Source organism: Talpa occidentalis, unplaced genomic scaffold, assembly GCF_014898055.3.
Source record: "Talpa occidentalis isolate TD23 unplaced genomic scaffold, MPIMG_talOcc4v2.1 talOcc4.9, whole genome shotgun sequence".
NCBI classification, from domain to species: Eukaryota; Metazoa; Chordata; class Mammalia; order Eulipotyphla; family Talpidae; genus Talpa; species Talpa occidentalis.
The window spans coordinates 21,070,327-21,084,314 of record NW_023605305.1 but is presented as its reverse complement, the minus strand read 5'-3'; the positions used below and the strand labels follow the sequence as shown (position 1 = coordinate 21,084,314).

Genomic DNA, 13,988 nt, shown 5'->3' with positions numbered 1-13,988 from the left:
AAAACTAATAACAAAACAAAGGTTGTGGATAATTCACCCAAGAAGTCATACAGATGTCCAATAAGTACAATGAAAAGATGCTCAACATTTCATTAGAAAAATTAGTAATTAGGAAAATGCAAATGAAAACATAACAAGATGCTACTGTACCTCAGCAATGGCTAAAATTAAAGAGCTGTCTAACATCAAATTCTGACAAGGTTGTAGAACTAAAATGGTGGTGGGACTGTATTATGGCACAACAACTTTGGAAAATTGTTTGGCATTTTTTTTTTTAAAGTTAAAGATCCATCTTCTCTATGACCAAACATTCTATTCATAGGTATTTATGCTTGAGAAATGACAGAATATGTTCACATAAAGACCTATCAGGGAATATTTTTTTAAAGATTTATTTATTTATACAAGAATTAGGGTACAGGCCAGAGGCTTGGGAGGATGAGAAAATTCACCAGAGACAGAGTGGGGAGCAGAACAGGCAGATGGACTGAGAGCACTGCTGAGGGGAGCAGCAGGTGAGGCAGGAGAGGTCTGCTGCGCCATGTGGGTATCTCCCTGGCAGTGTGGGAATCGAACCTGCACTGCAGAGGCTGCGGACAGCTTCACAGCGCTGTGCTCAACCCACTACGCCACCGGGGAGGCCCTATAAGGGAATATTTATAGCAGCTCAATTTGTAATAGCCCCAAATTAGAATCAGCCCAAATCTCCATTTATTGATGAACCAATAATCAACAGTGATAGGAAGAAGAAAGTTGTTGTTTAGGGGGTTGGGAGAAAGGATTACAAAGGAGCATAAGAAATCTTTGAAAGTGATGGATATATAGTTTCCTGGCAGGGGTGAGAGTGATGAACATGCTCATTGTTTTGATTGTGGTAATGGTTTCATACATGTACATATATGTCCAGACTTACCAAATCGTACATTTTAGGTATACCCTGTTTATTAAATGTCAATTGTACCTTAATAGTGATATAAAAAATTGGGCAGACTTGAATAAATTTCATCAAAGAAAATATATGACCAGTAAACCCATGAGTGTTAATCCTCTTTAGTCATCAGTAAAATGCAAACTAAATCACAGTGAGATACTATTAGAATAGTCAAAAATGAATAGACTAAGAATATCAAGTGTTGGTGAAGTTGTAGAGCTACTTTCATTGCTGCTGGAAATGCGAAATGGTATAGCCACTTTGGATAATAGTTCAAAATTTCTTATGAAGTTCTTCTGTGTTTTTCAAGTTAAAGCTTAGGTATACAGAAATATTTCTATTCTTTGTATTAAAGCATTCATAATTTTATTTATAAGAGCTAAGAACTAAAAACTAAAGCCTATCAGAGATGAATGGATAAACAAATTTTGATTTATTCAATCTCTATAATGGTATAATATTCATTAATAAAAAAAACTGTACTACTGATACACGCAATAATATGAATGAATTGCAAAGGTATTATATTAAGTGAAAGCAGCCAGAAACAAAAGTAATATGTATGATTCCTTTTAGATGAAATATAAGGAAGCCCAAAATAATGATAACAGAAAACAAATCAGTGGTTGCCTAAGACTGAAGTTGGAGGCAGGCATTTACTACAGAGACGTCGATCAACTTTTGGGCTTGATAGAAATGTTTTCGCTCCCCATCTCCTCATGATTATAGTCTCAGGGTTTATACACTTGTCCAAACTCATTGACCTATCCACTTTGAATGTGTGCAGCTTATTTTATGTTAATTACACTTTAATTAAAGTTCATTTCAAATACTTCTACTATACTTCTACTTCTACTCTTGTTTAGTCACTTATCTTTTCTCATTTGGATGAATGTAGTACTCTCCTAAGTGGTATTCCTACTGTTGTATACTTCTTCAGTCTCATACACTTATGCAGCAAATTAAATGATCCATTTAAGACAGCAATATGGGGCCTCCCCGGTGGCGCAGCGGTTGAGCGCTGGGTTGCTAAGCTGCCTGCAGCCTCTGCAGTGCAGGTTCAATCCCCGGCTGCTCCCTGGCTACTGGAGGAGGGTCCCACATGGCGCGCAGACCTCTCCTGCCGCCCGCTGCTCCCCGCTGCTCCCCTCAGCAGTGTACCTCAGTCCCTCTGCCTGCTCTGCTCCCCGCTCTGGCTCTGGTGAATTCTCTCACCCTCCTGTGCTTCTGACTGTACCCAGTGCTTGTATAAATAAATAAATAAAACTTAAAAAAAAAAAAAAGACAGCAATGTGACCTTGTCAATTGCTTCCATACAACTCTTTAAATGCTTACCATTACATCTCTCCTTAAACCTGCATATTTCTTCTTTAGTCTCTTTCTAGTTATCTTCCATTTTTTTCTTGCCTCTCACTTTGCTAATGACTCTCAGTTCCCAACATATGCCATGTTAATCTCATTTTTTGTGCCTGCATTCATATCTCTACTTAGCCTTTTGTCTAGTGAATAATTATTTACCCTTTAAAACTGAGCTTAGGACTCTCCTTCCTCAGGAAATCTTTGTTTAAGTCATCTTTTCATGCTCACTCCATCTAAGAGAGGCATTAAGTTACCTTCAGATTGTGTTTCATCATAAATTTTATAGATGTATTTACCATTTTGGCCTATTATGTCTCCCCTCTAGATTGTGTACTTGTTAAGCAGAGGGACTGTGTTTTATTTATATTTTGGATCCACAAGATCTTTTCCATAATAGGTGCTCAATAAATATTTGTAGAAAGATAGAATATAAATGTTAAGTGAGAAAAGATTAAAAGTATATTTAGTACAATTATTACTACTTTGTTTTAGTATATGTGCTGCCGAAGCGAGCACAATTACTACTTTGTTTTAAGCAAAATTCTTTGCATAAGAAAAAAGCCTGGGAAGATTTATATCAACATTTAATATCAGTTTGGATGGTGAGGCAAGTTTCTTCAATATTTTGATCTGCATTTTTCAAAGAAACATTTAGTGTGCAGTTATTTCATGAGATATAACATAAAAAACTGACTTGTAACTTTTACATTTCTTTAGGTCCACAAAACAGTTATAATTTCCAATCCCTTAAATACAACCTTGCCTGTGGAGATTCCTGATTGGTCAAAGAATGTGTCGGTCCAACCTGGGACATCAGCGAATCCTGGTACTACGCCCAGCACTCAGCAAGTAAAAAGCCTGATTGCTACCTCTCAGCCAGTGGCTCCCTCCTACAGTTTTGCCACCTCCAGCTCCCAGGCCTCTTTCCAGAACACTTCGGCGCCATCCCCAGGTGAAGAGGCCCTTGGCTTCTACCCTTGGGATAGATGAGAAAATAGAGCTTTTGATCAGTGTTCTTGTTTAGTTGAAAGGAAGGAGGACGGAGGGGTGACGTTTAAAGACTGTAGATTAGGGGGGAAAAAACAAACCATCAGTGTCCTTGTGGTCACAGGCCCAGCCTATGAGAATTTCCTCAGAACCAGATTTTACTGTGCCTGGCACTTACAGACACAAGATTCAATTAAGTAATGTTTAAGGAATCAAGCAACAGAGGTCACTGGGGGGAAAAAAGAGTTGTGTCTGTGCACCTGTTTGCTTTGTAAAAGGCTGATAGTTGGAGAGATATTTGTCTCTCTGATTTTGATAGCATCTTTATTTTTTAAAGCAACTCATAGGGAGCAGATTTATACATAGAATGTTGCCTTAACAACAAAACTGTACTTCACTAATTCTGTTCTAAGGTATTAGAAAGAAATGGCTAATCAAGGAAACAAAATTGATTTTTATACTCTGAAAAAGTGACTGGAGTGAAACAAAACCAGTGAAAATGAGTTTTTGCCAATTTTTATTTTCCTAGGATCTCCTTTGGTGATAACATGAATATAACATGAAACTCTAAGGTTTCAATCCTGAGGTACCAAAGTGTTTTTTGTACTCAGGCAGAATGCTTATAATTTTTGGTGTAATTGAGAAGGTTTGAGTCAGTTGTGCTGTATTTTTGCCCATTGTACTTTCTCTGAGTATAGTGGTTTATTTGTTTCTTTTGAAAGTCAGTTCAATGTGTTATTTCATCTCCTAGAATGTTTAAATGCTGAAGTTTCCATAAAAGATGGTTTCATTTCTTCCCAAGTGCAAAGTTCTCAAGTAGATAGATAAATATCAAATTTCATATTTGTCTAGGAAGCTCTTCTCACTTCCCAGTCTTGAAATATGGGCAGACTAGCCAGTTGTTAAGCTTTAAGCTCTCATAGTTCTCATATTAGGCCTCATAGCTAATGAACTATTATTGTCAGAGAAATAAGATTTATATAATCATTGGTTCTTGCAAACATTTTTGGTTACAACTATGGAGAAAGAGTGCTACTGACATCTAGTGGGTAGAGGCCAGGGTTACTGCCAAACATCTTTTGTGATAGGCCAACCCAATCCTCTTCCTAGAATAAAGAATAATCTGGTCCAAAATGTCGATAGTGCCGTAGTTGAGAATTTCTTACATCCATGTAATACCTATATGAATAGTATAAAGACAGTGGTAGCTATTTGCTGACTTGGATATTCCAAAAATGCTAAAATAGTTCAGGAAGTAGGATCTTCACTACCAGACTGAAATGGTCTGGTAAGATTTCTTACAAAGAGGGCTGGTTTTAAGCTAGAAACAAAGAACTGTATGGAGAATAAAGAAAGGCAATCACCCCATTGAAGGAAATAGCTTTTATAAAATCCCCAAGAGTAGACCATGGCTTATACAGAGCCCAAGAGAGACCATGAATGTAACTAAAGGCAGATTTGGTCAGAAGGTCTGATCAGACGATTGTGACTCTTTAATGCCAGGTTAGGAGTTTGGTCTTAAACATGGCTTGGGAATGGGGGAGCTCTCAAGTAGGAAAGTAACGTGGTAGGTGAGAGTTTTAGAAGAGTTAGTGGTGGTAGGTCTTGTAGGAAGATAGGATGGATTAGAGTGGAGAAGCTAGTAGGGGAAGGTTAAGATTCTTGAAATAACCTAAATTTGGTTGTAACAACTGGGGTGGAAAGAAATTAAGACTGCCTTGTGACGTGCCTTTCCTTCTAGGAGCTTTTTTGTGTATTTTATTAGAAAGTTATTAGAATAAAGGTGACCCCTGAAACAGAGTTGAAATATTTTGAACTCTGTGGAAAGTAATATAAAGATGGCATGGGGAGAGGCCAGAGTTAAAATACAGTGGAGAAAACTCAGAGAGAAAGGAAGAAAAGTAGAAAAATATGGTGTCGTAATCAAGAGTTTTTAAAGATGGAGGCAATCAGCAATATTACATGCCTCAGAGATGAAGAGTGGGAGTTGAGAAACAGTTACAAGGTTTACTTTGAGCCAGTTTGTTAGTGACCTCAAAAGATCCTTGTCAGTGAAGAAGTGGGGACAGAATCAAATTTCACTGGATAAATAATGAGGAAGTCAAGGCAGTAACTAACTATTGTTTATAAAAGAAATTTGGCCATAAAAGGAAGCGAAGAAATGAGGTAGTCTGTTTCTGATTTTTTATTTCCTATACATTTTATTTCCAGTTATAAAGAAATTGGTGGTATCTGCTGGAGATAGTGTTCAGATCACCTTGCCTCAGAATGAAGTAAAATTGAATGCATATGTTCTCCAAGAACCAACTAAAGGTAAAAAAAATTCCACTTTTAGTTGGATAATGTTTAATTTATTTTTAAATTTTTTTTTGTTTTTTAAAGATTTATTTATGCATAGAAGAGCTGGGGTACAGGCCAGAGGCCTGGGGGGAGGGTGAGAGGATTCACCAGAGACAGAGTGGGGAACAGAACAGGCAGACTAACCGAAATACACTGCTGAGGGGAGCAGTGGGCGAGATAAGAGAGGTCTGCTTCGCCATGTGGGTTCCTCCCTGGTGGGCCGGGGATCAAACTCGTTCTGAAGAGGCTTCGGATTGCTTCACAGTGCGGTGCTTAACCCCTTGCACCACCAGGGAAGCCCAATAATGTTTAATTTATAATGATTTCTATATACCTTAACTCATTCACTTGTAGCCACATTCCTATGAGACTATGCTAGAGTATTTGCTATGTTAGAGGCATTATAATATGTTTGAGATCATGGGCTTCAATGTCAAATCTGGGTTCAAATTCCAGCAGTTTGTCAATCATTGAATGATTTCAAGCAAATTATTTAACTTCTCTGAGTTTCTATCTCAGTAAAATGAGGATAATAATTCCTATATCTTTTCTTTATCCTTCTGGCTCATTTTACTGAGCATAACCCCTGCCAGCTCCATCCATGTTGCTTTGAATGCACCTGAGAAGAGAAAGCATACATTGTACAAAAATGAACAATGATGTAAATTATATATATATATATATATATATAAATGTTAAAAATAAATATACTATGAACAATTAAAAAAATTCCTTTCTCTTAAAAGTTACTTTCAGGGCAAAATGAAATGTTTTATAAGATACCTATTCATTTTCTAGTATGTAGCTGATGCTCATTAAATATAGGTTGTGTTGGGCCTCCCTGGTGGCCTAGGTTGTTAGTTTAAGCATTGTCACTGTTAGGGCCTGAGTTCGATCCCCAGCCAGGGAGCCAGCCCACATATGGTGCAGCAGACCTTTCCTGTCTTCTCCACTGTTCCCCTTATCAGTGTATTTCAGCAGATCCATGTGTTCTGCTCCCCACTCTGTCTTTGGTGAATCCTCTCATCCCCCTTACCTTGGCCTACAACCCAGCCCTTCTACGCAAAAAATAAATAAAATCTTAAAAAAAAAAATGTAGGTTGTATTTTGTCCATTTAAAAGAGGAAGAAACTGAGACTCAGGTTAACGTGTTTATTTTGGCCAAACAACTAATAAATAGCAGGTATAAAACTTGGAGAGACTACTGCTAATATATATTCTTGTAAGACTATCTCATGAAGTGAAACTTGCTTTGATGAAAGATTTTTTTTTTTTAAAGATTTTTATTGATTGATTGATACATACAAGCACTGGGTATAGTCAGAAGCGCAGGAGGGTGAGAGAATTCACCAGAGCCAGAGCGGGGAGCAGAGCAGGCAGAAGGACCCAGGTACACTGCTGAGGGGAGCAGCGGGCGGCAGGAGAGGTCTGCGCACCATGTGGGACCCTCCTCTGGTGGCCGGGGAGCAGCCGGGGATTGAACCGGCACTGCAGAGGCTGCGGGCAGCTTTGCAACCCAGCGCTCAACCACTGCGCCACCAGGGAGGCCCGATGAAAGATTTTTTGCAGTGGATTTATGTTACTCCCATTATAGAGTTAATAAGGGCCTCCCCTGGTGGTGCAGTGGTTGAGCGCTGGGCTGCCTGCAGCCTCTGCAGCTCTGGTTCATTCCCCGGCCGCCGGCGAGGGTCCCACAAAAACAAAAACAAACCCCAAAAAACAAAACAAAAGCAAAATAGAGTTAATAAAGTAGGATCCCATGCTCTGGGGGGCGGGGTGGGGGAGTCCTTCCATTTTAGGTACACGTTTTCAATACTGTATTCCTAATTTCTGGACCTAATACCAAATAATATATTTATACAAGAAGTATGGGCCTCCCTGTTGGCACAGGAGTTAAAGTCTCAGTGCTATCAAGCTATCACCAGCCACTGTAGCATGAGTTTGATCCCTAGCTAGAAAGCTAACCACTTGGCGCAGCAGACCCCTCCTGTCTCACCCGCTGCTCCCCTCAGCAGTGTATTTTAGTAAATCCACCTGTTCTGCTCCCACTGTCTCTGGTGAATCTTCTCACTCCCTACACCTCTGGCCTATACCCCAGTTCTTCAATGCATAAATTGAAAAAATAAATCTTGGAAAAAAAGTATTTTTCCAGAATCTAAATGCTCTCTTTGTTACATATTTCTGTCCTGAAATTGAAGTTTTCTTATCAGTTCATTCCATCTTCTCTGGAGATGCTTTTCCCTTTCCCTCTCTGTTGGTAAGTTAAGGTGAATGGATGTGGTGGCCTTTGAAGTTGGAGGTGAGGAAAAAACTGCCTTTGAGCTGTGAAAGTTTTGGGGGCTCTAATGTATTTTCCTTTTAACCCTTAAATGCATGTGCATTTCTGTGAGTTAATACCATCTTGTAGATCAGAATTATAAAACACATCGGTTCAGAAACAGATTCTTTTCAAGTCTCCTCTCCCCAGGGTCTTCAGCCTTTATCAGATACCTGAGATGGATGGCTCACACTTCCAGAGGGTGGGGACAGTGAGGCAGGGTTAGCTCTGAGGGGGTCCTCTGTCTTTGTGGTATCTCTCAGAATCCCTCCGGGGTGCTGAGAGACAGTCTGAAACCACTGCCATAAATCATTAAAACCGGCATTCTAATAGATTTATACTCATTTGTTCCTACCCTTGGGCAAATTTCTGATTGTAAGGCATAATTTTTACCCTGAGCTTTTTTTCCTATGAAAGAAATGTCCCCCCTTTTCAAATTTGTGTTACTAGCTTTAGATATAAAATTGTCAGTTCCCAAACCGGTATAAATCTGTTTTCTGTATGGACAAAATTTTCAACTACAGTTGGAAGAAATGTCATCTTTTAGTTACCATTCTACATCTGTTTCTTTCCTTCTCCTTGCCTGTCATAACTTCTGCATATACAGAAGCTACCTGGAGCTGACAACTGGCCAAAACATAACTGGGGAGGAAGGAAGAGTAATTGACCTTATATCTAAGGCTTATAAAATAAAATCTGGTCATAAATGCAGATGTTTTGACATTAGGATCTACATGTTAACTTTAACTTTTGAATTCATGAAATAAAAGATTACCATTGTCTGTTATGTGTTAGAGGTTCCATTTTTTCCCCTTTTACTTTCACTTTTGGCTGTTCTACTCCCCCCTTCCATAACTAGAAATGCATTTTACACCCCCCCCCCCAAATTTAAGACCACTTTTACAGGGGAGAGATTATATCCTTGCCATACCCAGTCATACAGTCTGAGTTGCAAATGAGGACCATTTAATACTTTGTTTGATCTTAATTAATTTCAGTGGGGCCTGTTTTAAATGGGCCATCCCCTGCCATCTTCTGCAGCATGTTATTTAGCTCAGCAGGAAGAAGTAGCTCTTTTAACTCACCAGGGTGTGATGACCTCAGTGAGACGAAAGTTGCTAGCACTCTGTAAAAAGCTATTTTTGAACCCTGTTATTTAGAAGTCATTGTGGTTCTTTGTTGCAAAAGAAGTTTTACAAAAAAAAAAAAAAAAAGAAAGAAAAATGGCCTTTGTTCCCAATGAGTTCATCTGTAGTGGTTGGTAGGGTGTGTACTTTTGCTGGGATGCCACACTATGTACAACCTGTTTTTTTATGGGATATGGAGCAGGAAAGAGCATTGCTGGAAGAGAGTGGAAGAATCTCCGACTATAGCCATGGCAACAAAATCTACCCTTTCTTTCAATGAAATATTTGGTTTCCCTATAGGCTTTGAGGTGAAATCTTAAAAACCAAGACCTTATCAAGATTTAGAACAGATTTGTTTTTGGCAGTCAGTATGGCTGCCCTCTTGGTGTGTTGGTGTGTGTTTTCATGATTTTTGTCACTACCTTTCTACAGGAGAAACCTACACCTACAACTGGCAGCTAATTACTCATCCTAAAGACTACAGTGGAGAAATGGAAGGAAAATATTCTCAAACCCCCAAACTATCCAAGGTGAATTTGCTTCCTGTCATTTTCAAGGTTGGGGTAGAGATGTTGACCATTTTCTCAAGGGTATTATACAGAATTTCCTGTCCACACTCAAGACAGGAACAATCTTTTAGAAGTGAATCCTCCAAAAGTCTGATTGGCTGACATCCAGTATTTGTTAGTAGATGATTCTCAAATCAAAAAGAGAAGACTAGGCCTCCCTGGTGGCACAGGGGATTGAGCACAGCACTGTGAAGCTGTCTGCGGCCTTTGTGGTGCAAGTTCGATCCCCAGCCAGCCGTGAGCAATCCACATGGCATGGCAGACCTCTCCTGTCTCTCCCACTGCTTCCTTCAGCAGTGTATTTCAGTGCATCTGGCTGTTCTGCTTCCCGCTCTCTCTGGTGAATCTTCTCACCCTCTGCAATTCTGGCCTGTACCCCACTTCTAAAAAAAAAAAATTAAATTAATTAAATTAAATTTTAAAAAAAAGAGAAGACTGTTCCAGCATGGTGAAGATAGTTGAAAGTATAAACCAAACAGCTTTTAAGGTAACATAATGATTTTAGATTTAGGAGCTAAGCTAGGTTATTCATAGGCATGTGACTATAAATTGGCTTAGCTTTTTTTTTGGCGGGGGGTGGGGAGGATTCAGTATAGTTATTAAGAGTCATAAAAAAGTTGATATCATATGGCCAAGAAGTCTCTCTCATTCATTCATTCATACATTTATTCAACAGCTATTTATTGTATATTAGTTATGTAGCAGGCATTGGGGATTGACCAGTGAACTAATCTTAATATTCAAGGACAACAGAGTCTTGTAGGTGATGCTAACAGGAAGTAGATGGTTTAAACAGGGTGATACACTATGTGAGTGCAGGGGATTATTGAAGCCCTGGAGTTAGAGTAAAGTTTATCTAGTTGGGTCTTCAAAAGTGACTAACTTACTGGGTAAAGGGTGGAGGAGTAGTGCTCCAAGCAGAGGGAGAGAATTGTATGTGGCTTTGCCCAGTAAACTATTGTGTAAAAAGAGCAGTGGCACAGGTAAGTTGGAGAGATGCTGCTGGGGCTAGATTGCACAGAGCCTTGATGCCAGGTGAAGGACTTTGTATCTTATCCAGAGGGAATAGGGAACCTTTGAAAGGTTTTAAGCAGGAGAAAGAAATAATCAGATTTTCAATTTACAAAAATCACCCTCACTATAGATTGGAGGAACTGAGGCTCAAATTTGGAATATTAATGAGTAATCTGTTGAAAAAAATGTACATGTTAGATGATAATTACCTGAGTAAAAAGATTAAATAAATAAAACAGAAAAAAACTATTGCGCTTATACCATGTGCTAGACATAGTGCTAATTGATTTATGCACTTATTTAATTTAACTTTCATAGTAACCACAAGATGTAGATATTAATATCTGTTTTACAAATGACAAAACTAAATATTGAACAATAGAGTGGTTTGATCAAAGTTTCACATGGCTACTTCATTGTAGATTTGAAGGAATCTTTCCATCTTTAAAGCCCATGCTTTTTAACAACTGTTCTGTGATGAATGGTTAAAAGCTGAGATGGTGGCAGTATAAATGGAGAGAAGTGAGTAGATGTGAGAAACATAGAGGTCAATTTGATAAGACCTGGTGTTCAATTAACTGGGTGGAGGTGGTGTTAGGGAAGGAAAATCTAGGCTAATTCTAGCCTTTTGGCTCTGGCATCTAGGTAGATGTTGGTCCAATTATAGTTATATTCACTGAAATGAGCACAGAAAGAGGAACCAGTTTGGGGAGGTTTGCAGATGATAAATTCATTTTTGGACAGAGTGAACTTGAGGTACTGTGAAACATTTGAGTGGAGGTGTCTAGAGTAAGTAGCTGGGTGAAAGAAGCTAGAGCCAGAATACAAGTCTGGGCTACAGTTGAACCCGTGGTAATAGATGATATCATCCAGGGATAATGTGCAGAGGGAAGAAATACAGGTTACAATTGGAATACTGGCAACACTGTCACTAAAGGTATGGAAAGAAGAGAACACTGGAGAGAATGAGGAGTGGGCAGAGAAGTGAAAGTCAAGGAAGGGAGAGCAGTACAAGAAAATACTACCGGTGGTTGATCAGCATTTACCCACAGGGAATTCAAAAGAAGGGAAAAAACCCATTTGCCTGAAAGGTGGTTATCACAGAATGAGTTGTAATAGTAGAAATTTGGAAACAACCAAATATCCAACAATATGGAATATGCTTATATGAATTATGGCACATGTGCTCTGTTATTCTACAGCCATTACAAGGACTATTAAAAAGTATAATGGTGTTAAGTGTTCATGCTAAATGAATGGAAGAGGGTACAATGAAAAGTTTGTTATACACCTTGTTCTTAGCCAGATCCTGAATACCACTGAAATATGAACACATAGGTAGGGACCTCATCTTTCTTATCTTCAAATCCCAAGCCTAGGATCATGACTGGCACATAAAGAACTGTTTAAATGAATTTTTTTGGTATGGCCAAGGATTGGAAGGAAATCAGGGAAGTGTGACTAATTGAAGTATTAGGAAAGTGGGATTGTGGGTGATTTTTTTTTCTTTTTATATTATGTTTATACAGATAGTGGAAATCTGGAGGGAAAAATATTCAGATATTTGGGAGCAATTTGGTGTTTTTACAAAAATGTTTTTCTTTGCAGTGATGATTGTTTTAATTTCATAACTCTGTGAATTAGGATGGTTGGGCCTTTAATGTTCTTCTGAAAAGAAAATGGGAGTACAGAGATATTAAAATTCCTTCTGTTGTTCTAGAATCAGCTAGTAATAAGATTCACATTAAAAGCTATGTTTTTAGGGGTTTTTTTAAGTTTATAATTCATTGTTTCATCTTTTCAGCTAGTTTACTTTTTCCATTTTGAAAAAGTGCAAGAAGAGCATGCAAGAATCAGCAGTGGAAAGTTCATATATGCATTATTTAAAATATAATTGTTACTTTTTGTGGTTGTCTAAAAAAATATCTTCTTTCACTTCTTCAGCTCACTCCAGGCTTGTATGAATTCAAAGTGATTGTTGATGGTCAGAATAGCCATGGAGAAGGTTATGTGAACGTGACAGTAAAACCAGGTATGTATTTTCCAGCCCTGGTGGCAACCTCATTGTTTGCTCTGCAGGAGTCCCAGAGATAGGAGTTTGACGTTAGGTGTTTTAAATTCCTGTTTTCTTTGGTAATGTATTTATTGGGAGTTACTCAGTGTGGTGAAAGGTTAGGGTGACAAAGTATATGCTTTGGTTCTAGTTGAAAATCTTGGCTGTGCAGGGAAACATTAGTCTCACAGCCCACTGTGTACTATGGCCTGAACAGTAGCCTGTCTACCTGAGAACTTTCTTCAGGTGGGTCATGCTGAGAGAGGACTGTGAATCGTAATTAAGGGATACAAGAAAGCCAGGAGCCTAGAAATATCGAGAAGAACCAGTCCACTGACTGATGAGAAATGTAGGCTTTTGTCCACAAAGTTCCTCATTTAAACCTTGCCAGTCTTCTTTCATCTTGGAAACCAAATCCCGTCATTCTTTTTAAGTGATCCACAATTGGTAGATCAAAGTATAATAGCAAGGTATCTTGATTTGCATTTTCGATGAAATTTGGGGAAATTGGACATTGGCATATATATTGGCACAAATTCTTAATACTGTTTTCTGTCTTTGCTGGTAATAGATTTTCTTTTCATTTCTTTAACTTTGTAGCTAAGGTAATTCTTCTACCTTCTTTAAAATGTGATCAGCATAGGTCATTTACTCATTTCTGAAAGGAATGGCTTCGGGGTTGGTAGCTCCCAGTCATTCGGGTGGACCTGAGTGGCTTGTGACCTTTTCATTACTCAGACCTAGTTACATCACATACAGTCAGCTCAGGTTGCTTGAGAAATCACCATTATCTTTTCAGCACAGTCTGTACCAAGGGAAAGTGCTTTCCAAGGCCTTTATTACAGAAAGCTTTCTTGTTATCCAGCTCTAGTCAGCTTGCTGCTATAGTGCTTTTCATGAACTATGTAGTATGTGGATGTTAAAAGAATGCACAGGGCATGGTCTTAGGAATAGTCAGGTGTGCAGAAAGCTCTTACATTTCCAGGTATCTTATATTTGAATGGCAACCTAGCCTTGTGACTTTCCCATATGGTAATGCTTCAACCATAAATCATGTAATGAAACTGATTTATAATATACCCAGATATGGCCTGCGCCTCCTATAATTTATAAAGCCTCTTCCAATTTCTTCTGGTTCATTTTTTTGTAGAGCCTCGTAAGAATCGGCCTCCTGTTGCTATTGTGTCACCACAATTCCAGGAAATATCTCTGCCAACCACTTCTACAGTCATCGATGGCAGCCGTGAGTACTTGTCTAGGCAAGCTGTTTTAGAAGAACATTTACTGTGTG

General features: G+C 38.7%; 1 protein-coding gene across 5 annotated transcripts in view; it reads left to right on the top strand.

The window, feature by feature from the left end:
- Positions 1-13,988, top strand: part of KIAA0319L (KIAA0319 like) — a 101,945-nt gene that overhangs the window by 50,922 nt on the left and 37,035 nt on the right. For all 5 annotated transcript variants that reach the window (XM_037500611.2, XM_037500612.2, XM_037500609.2 and 2 more), the window contains exons 4-8: positions 3,008-3,242; positions 5,489-5,590; positions 9,494-9,591; positions 12,589-12,676; positions 13,848-13,940. In XM_037500611.2, the coding sequence (XP_037356508.1) occupies positions 3,008-3,242; positions 5,489-5,590; positions 9,494-9,591; positions 12,589-12,676; positions 13,848-13,940 (616 nt within the window). The remainder of the gene's footprint in view (positions 1-3,007; positions 3,243-5,488; positions 5,591-9,493; positions 9,592-12,588; positions 12,677-13,847; positions 13,941-13,988) is intronic.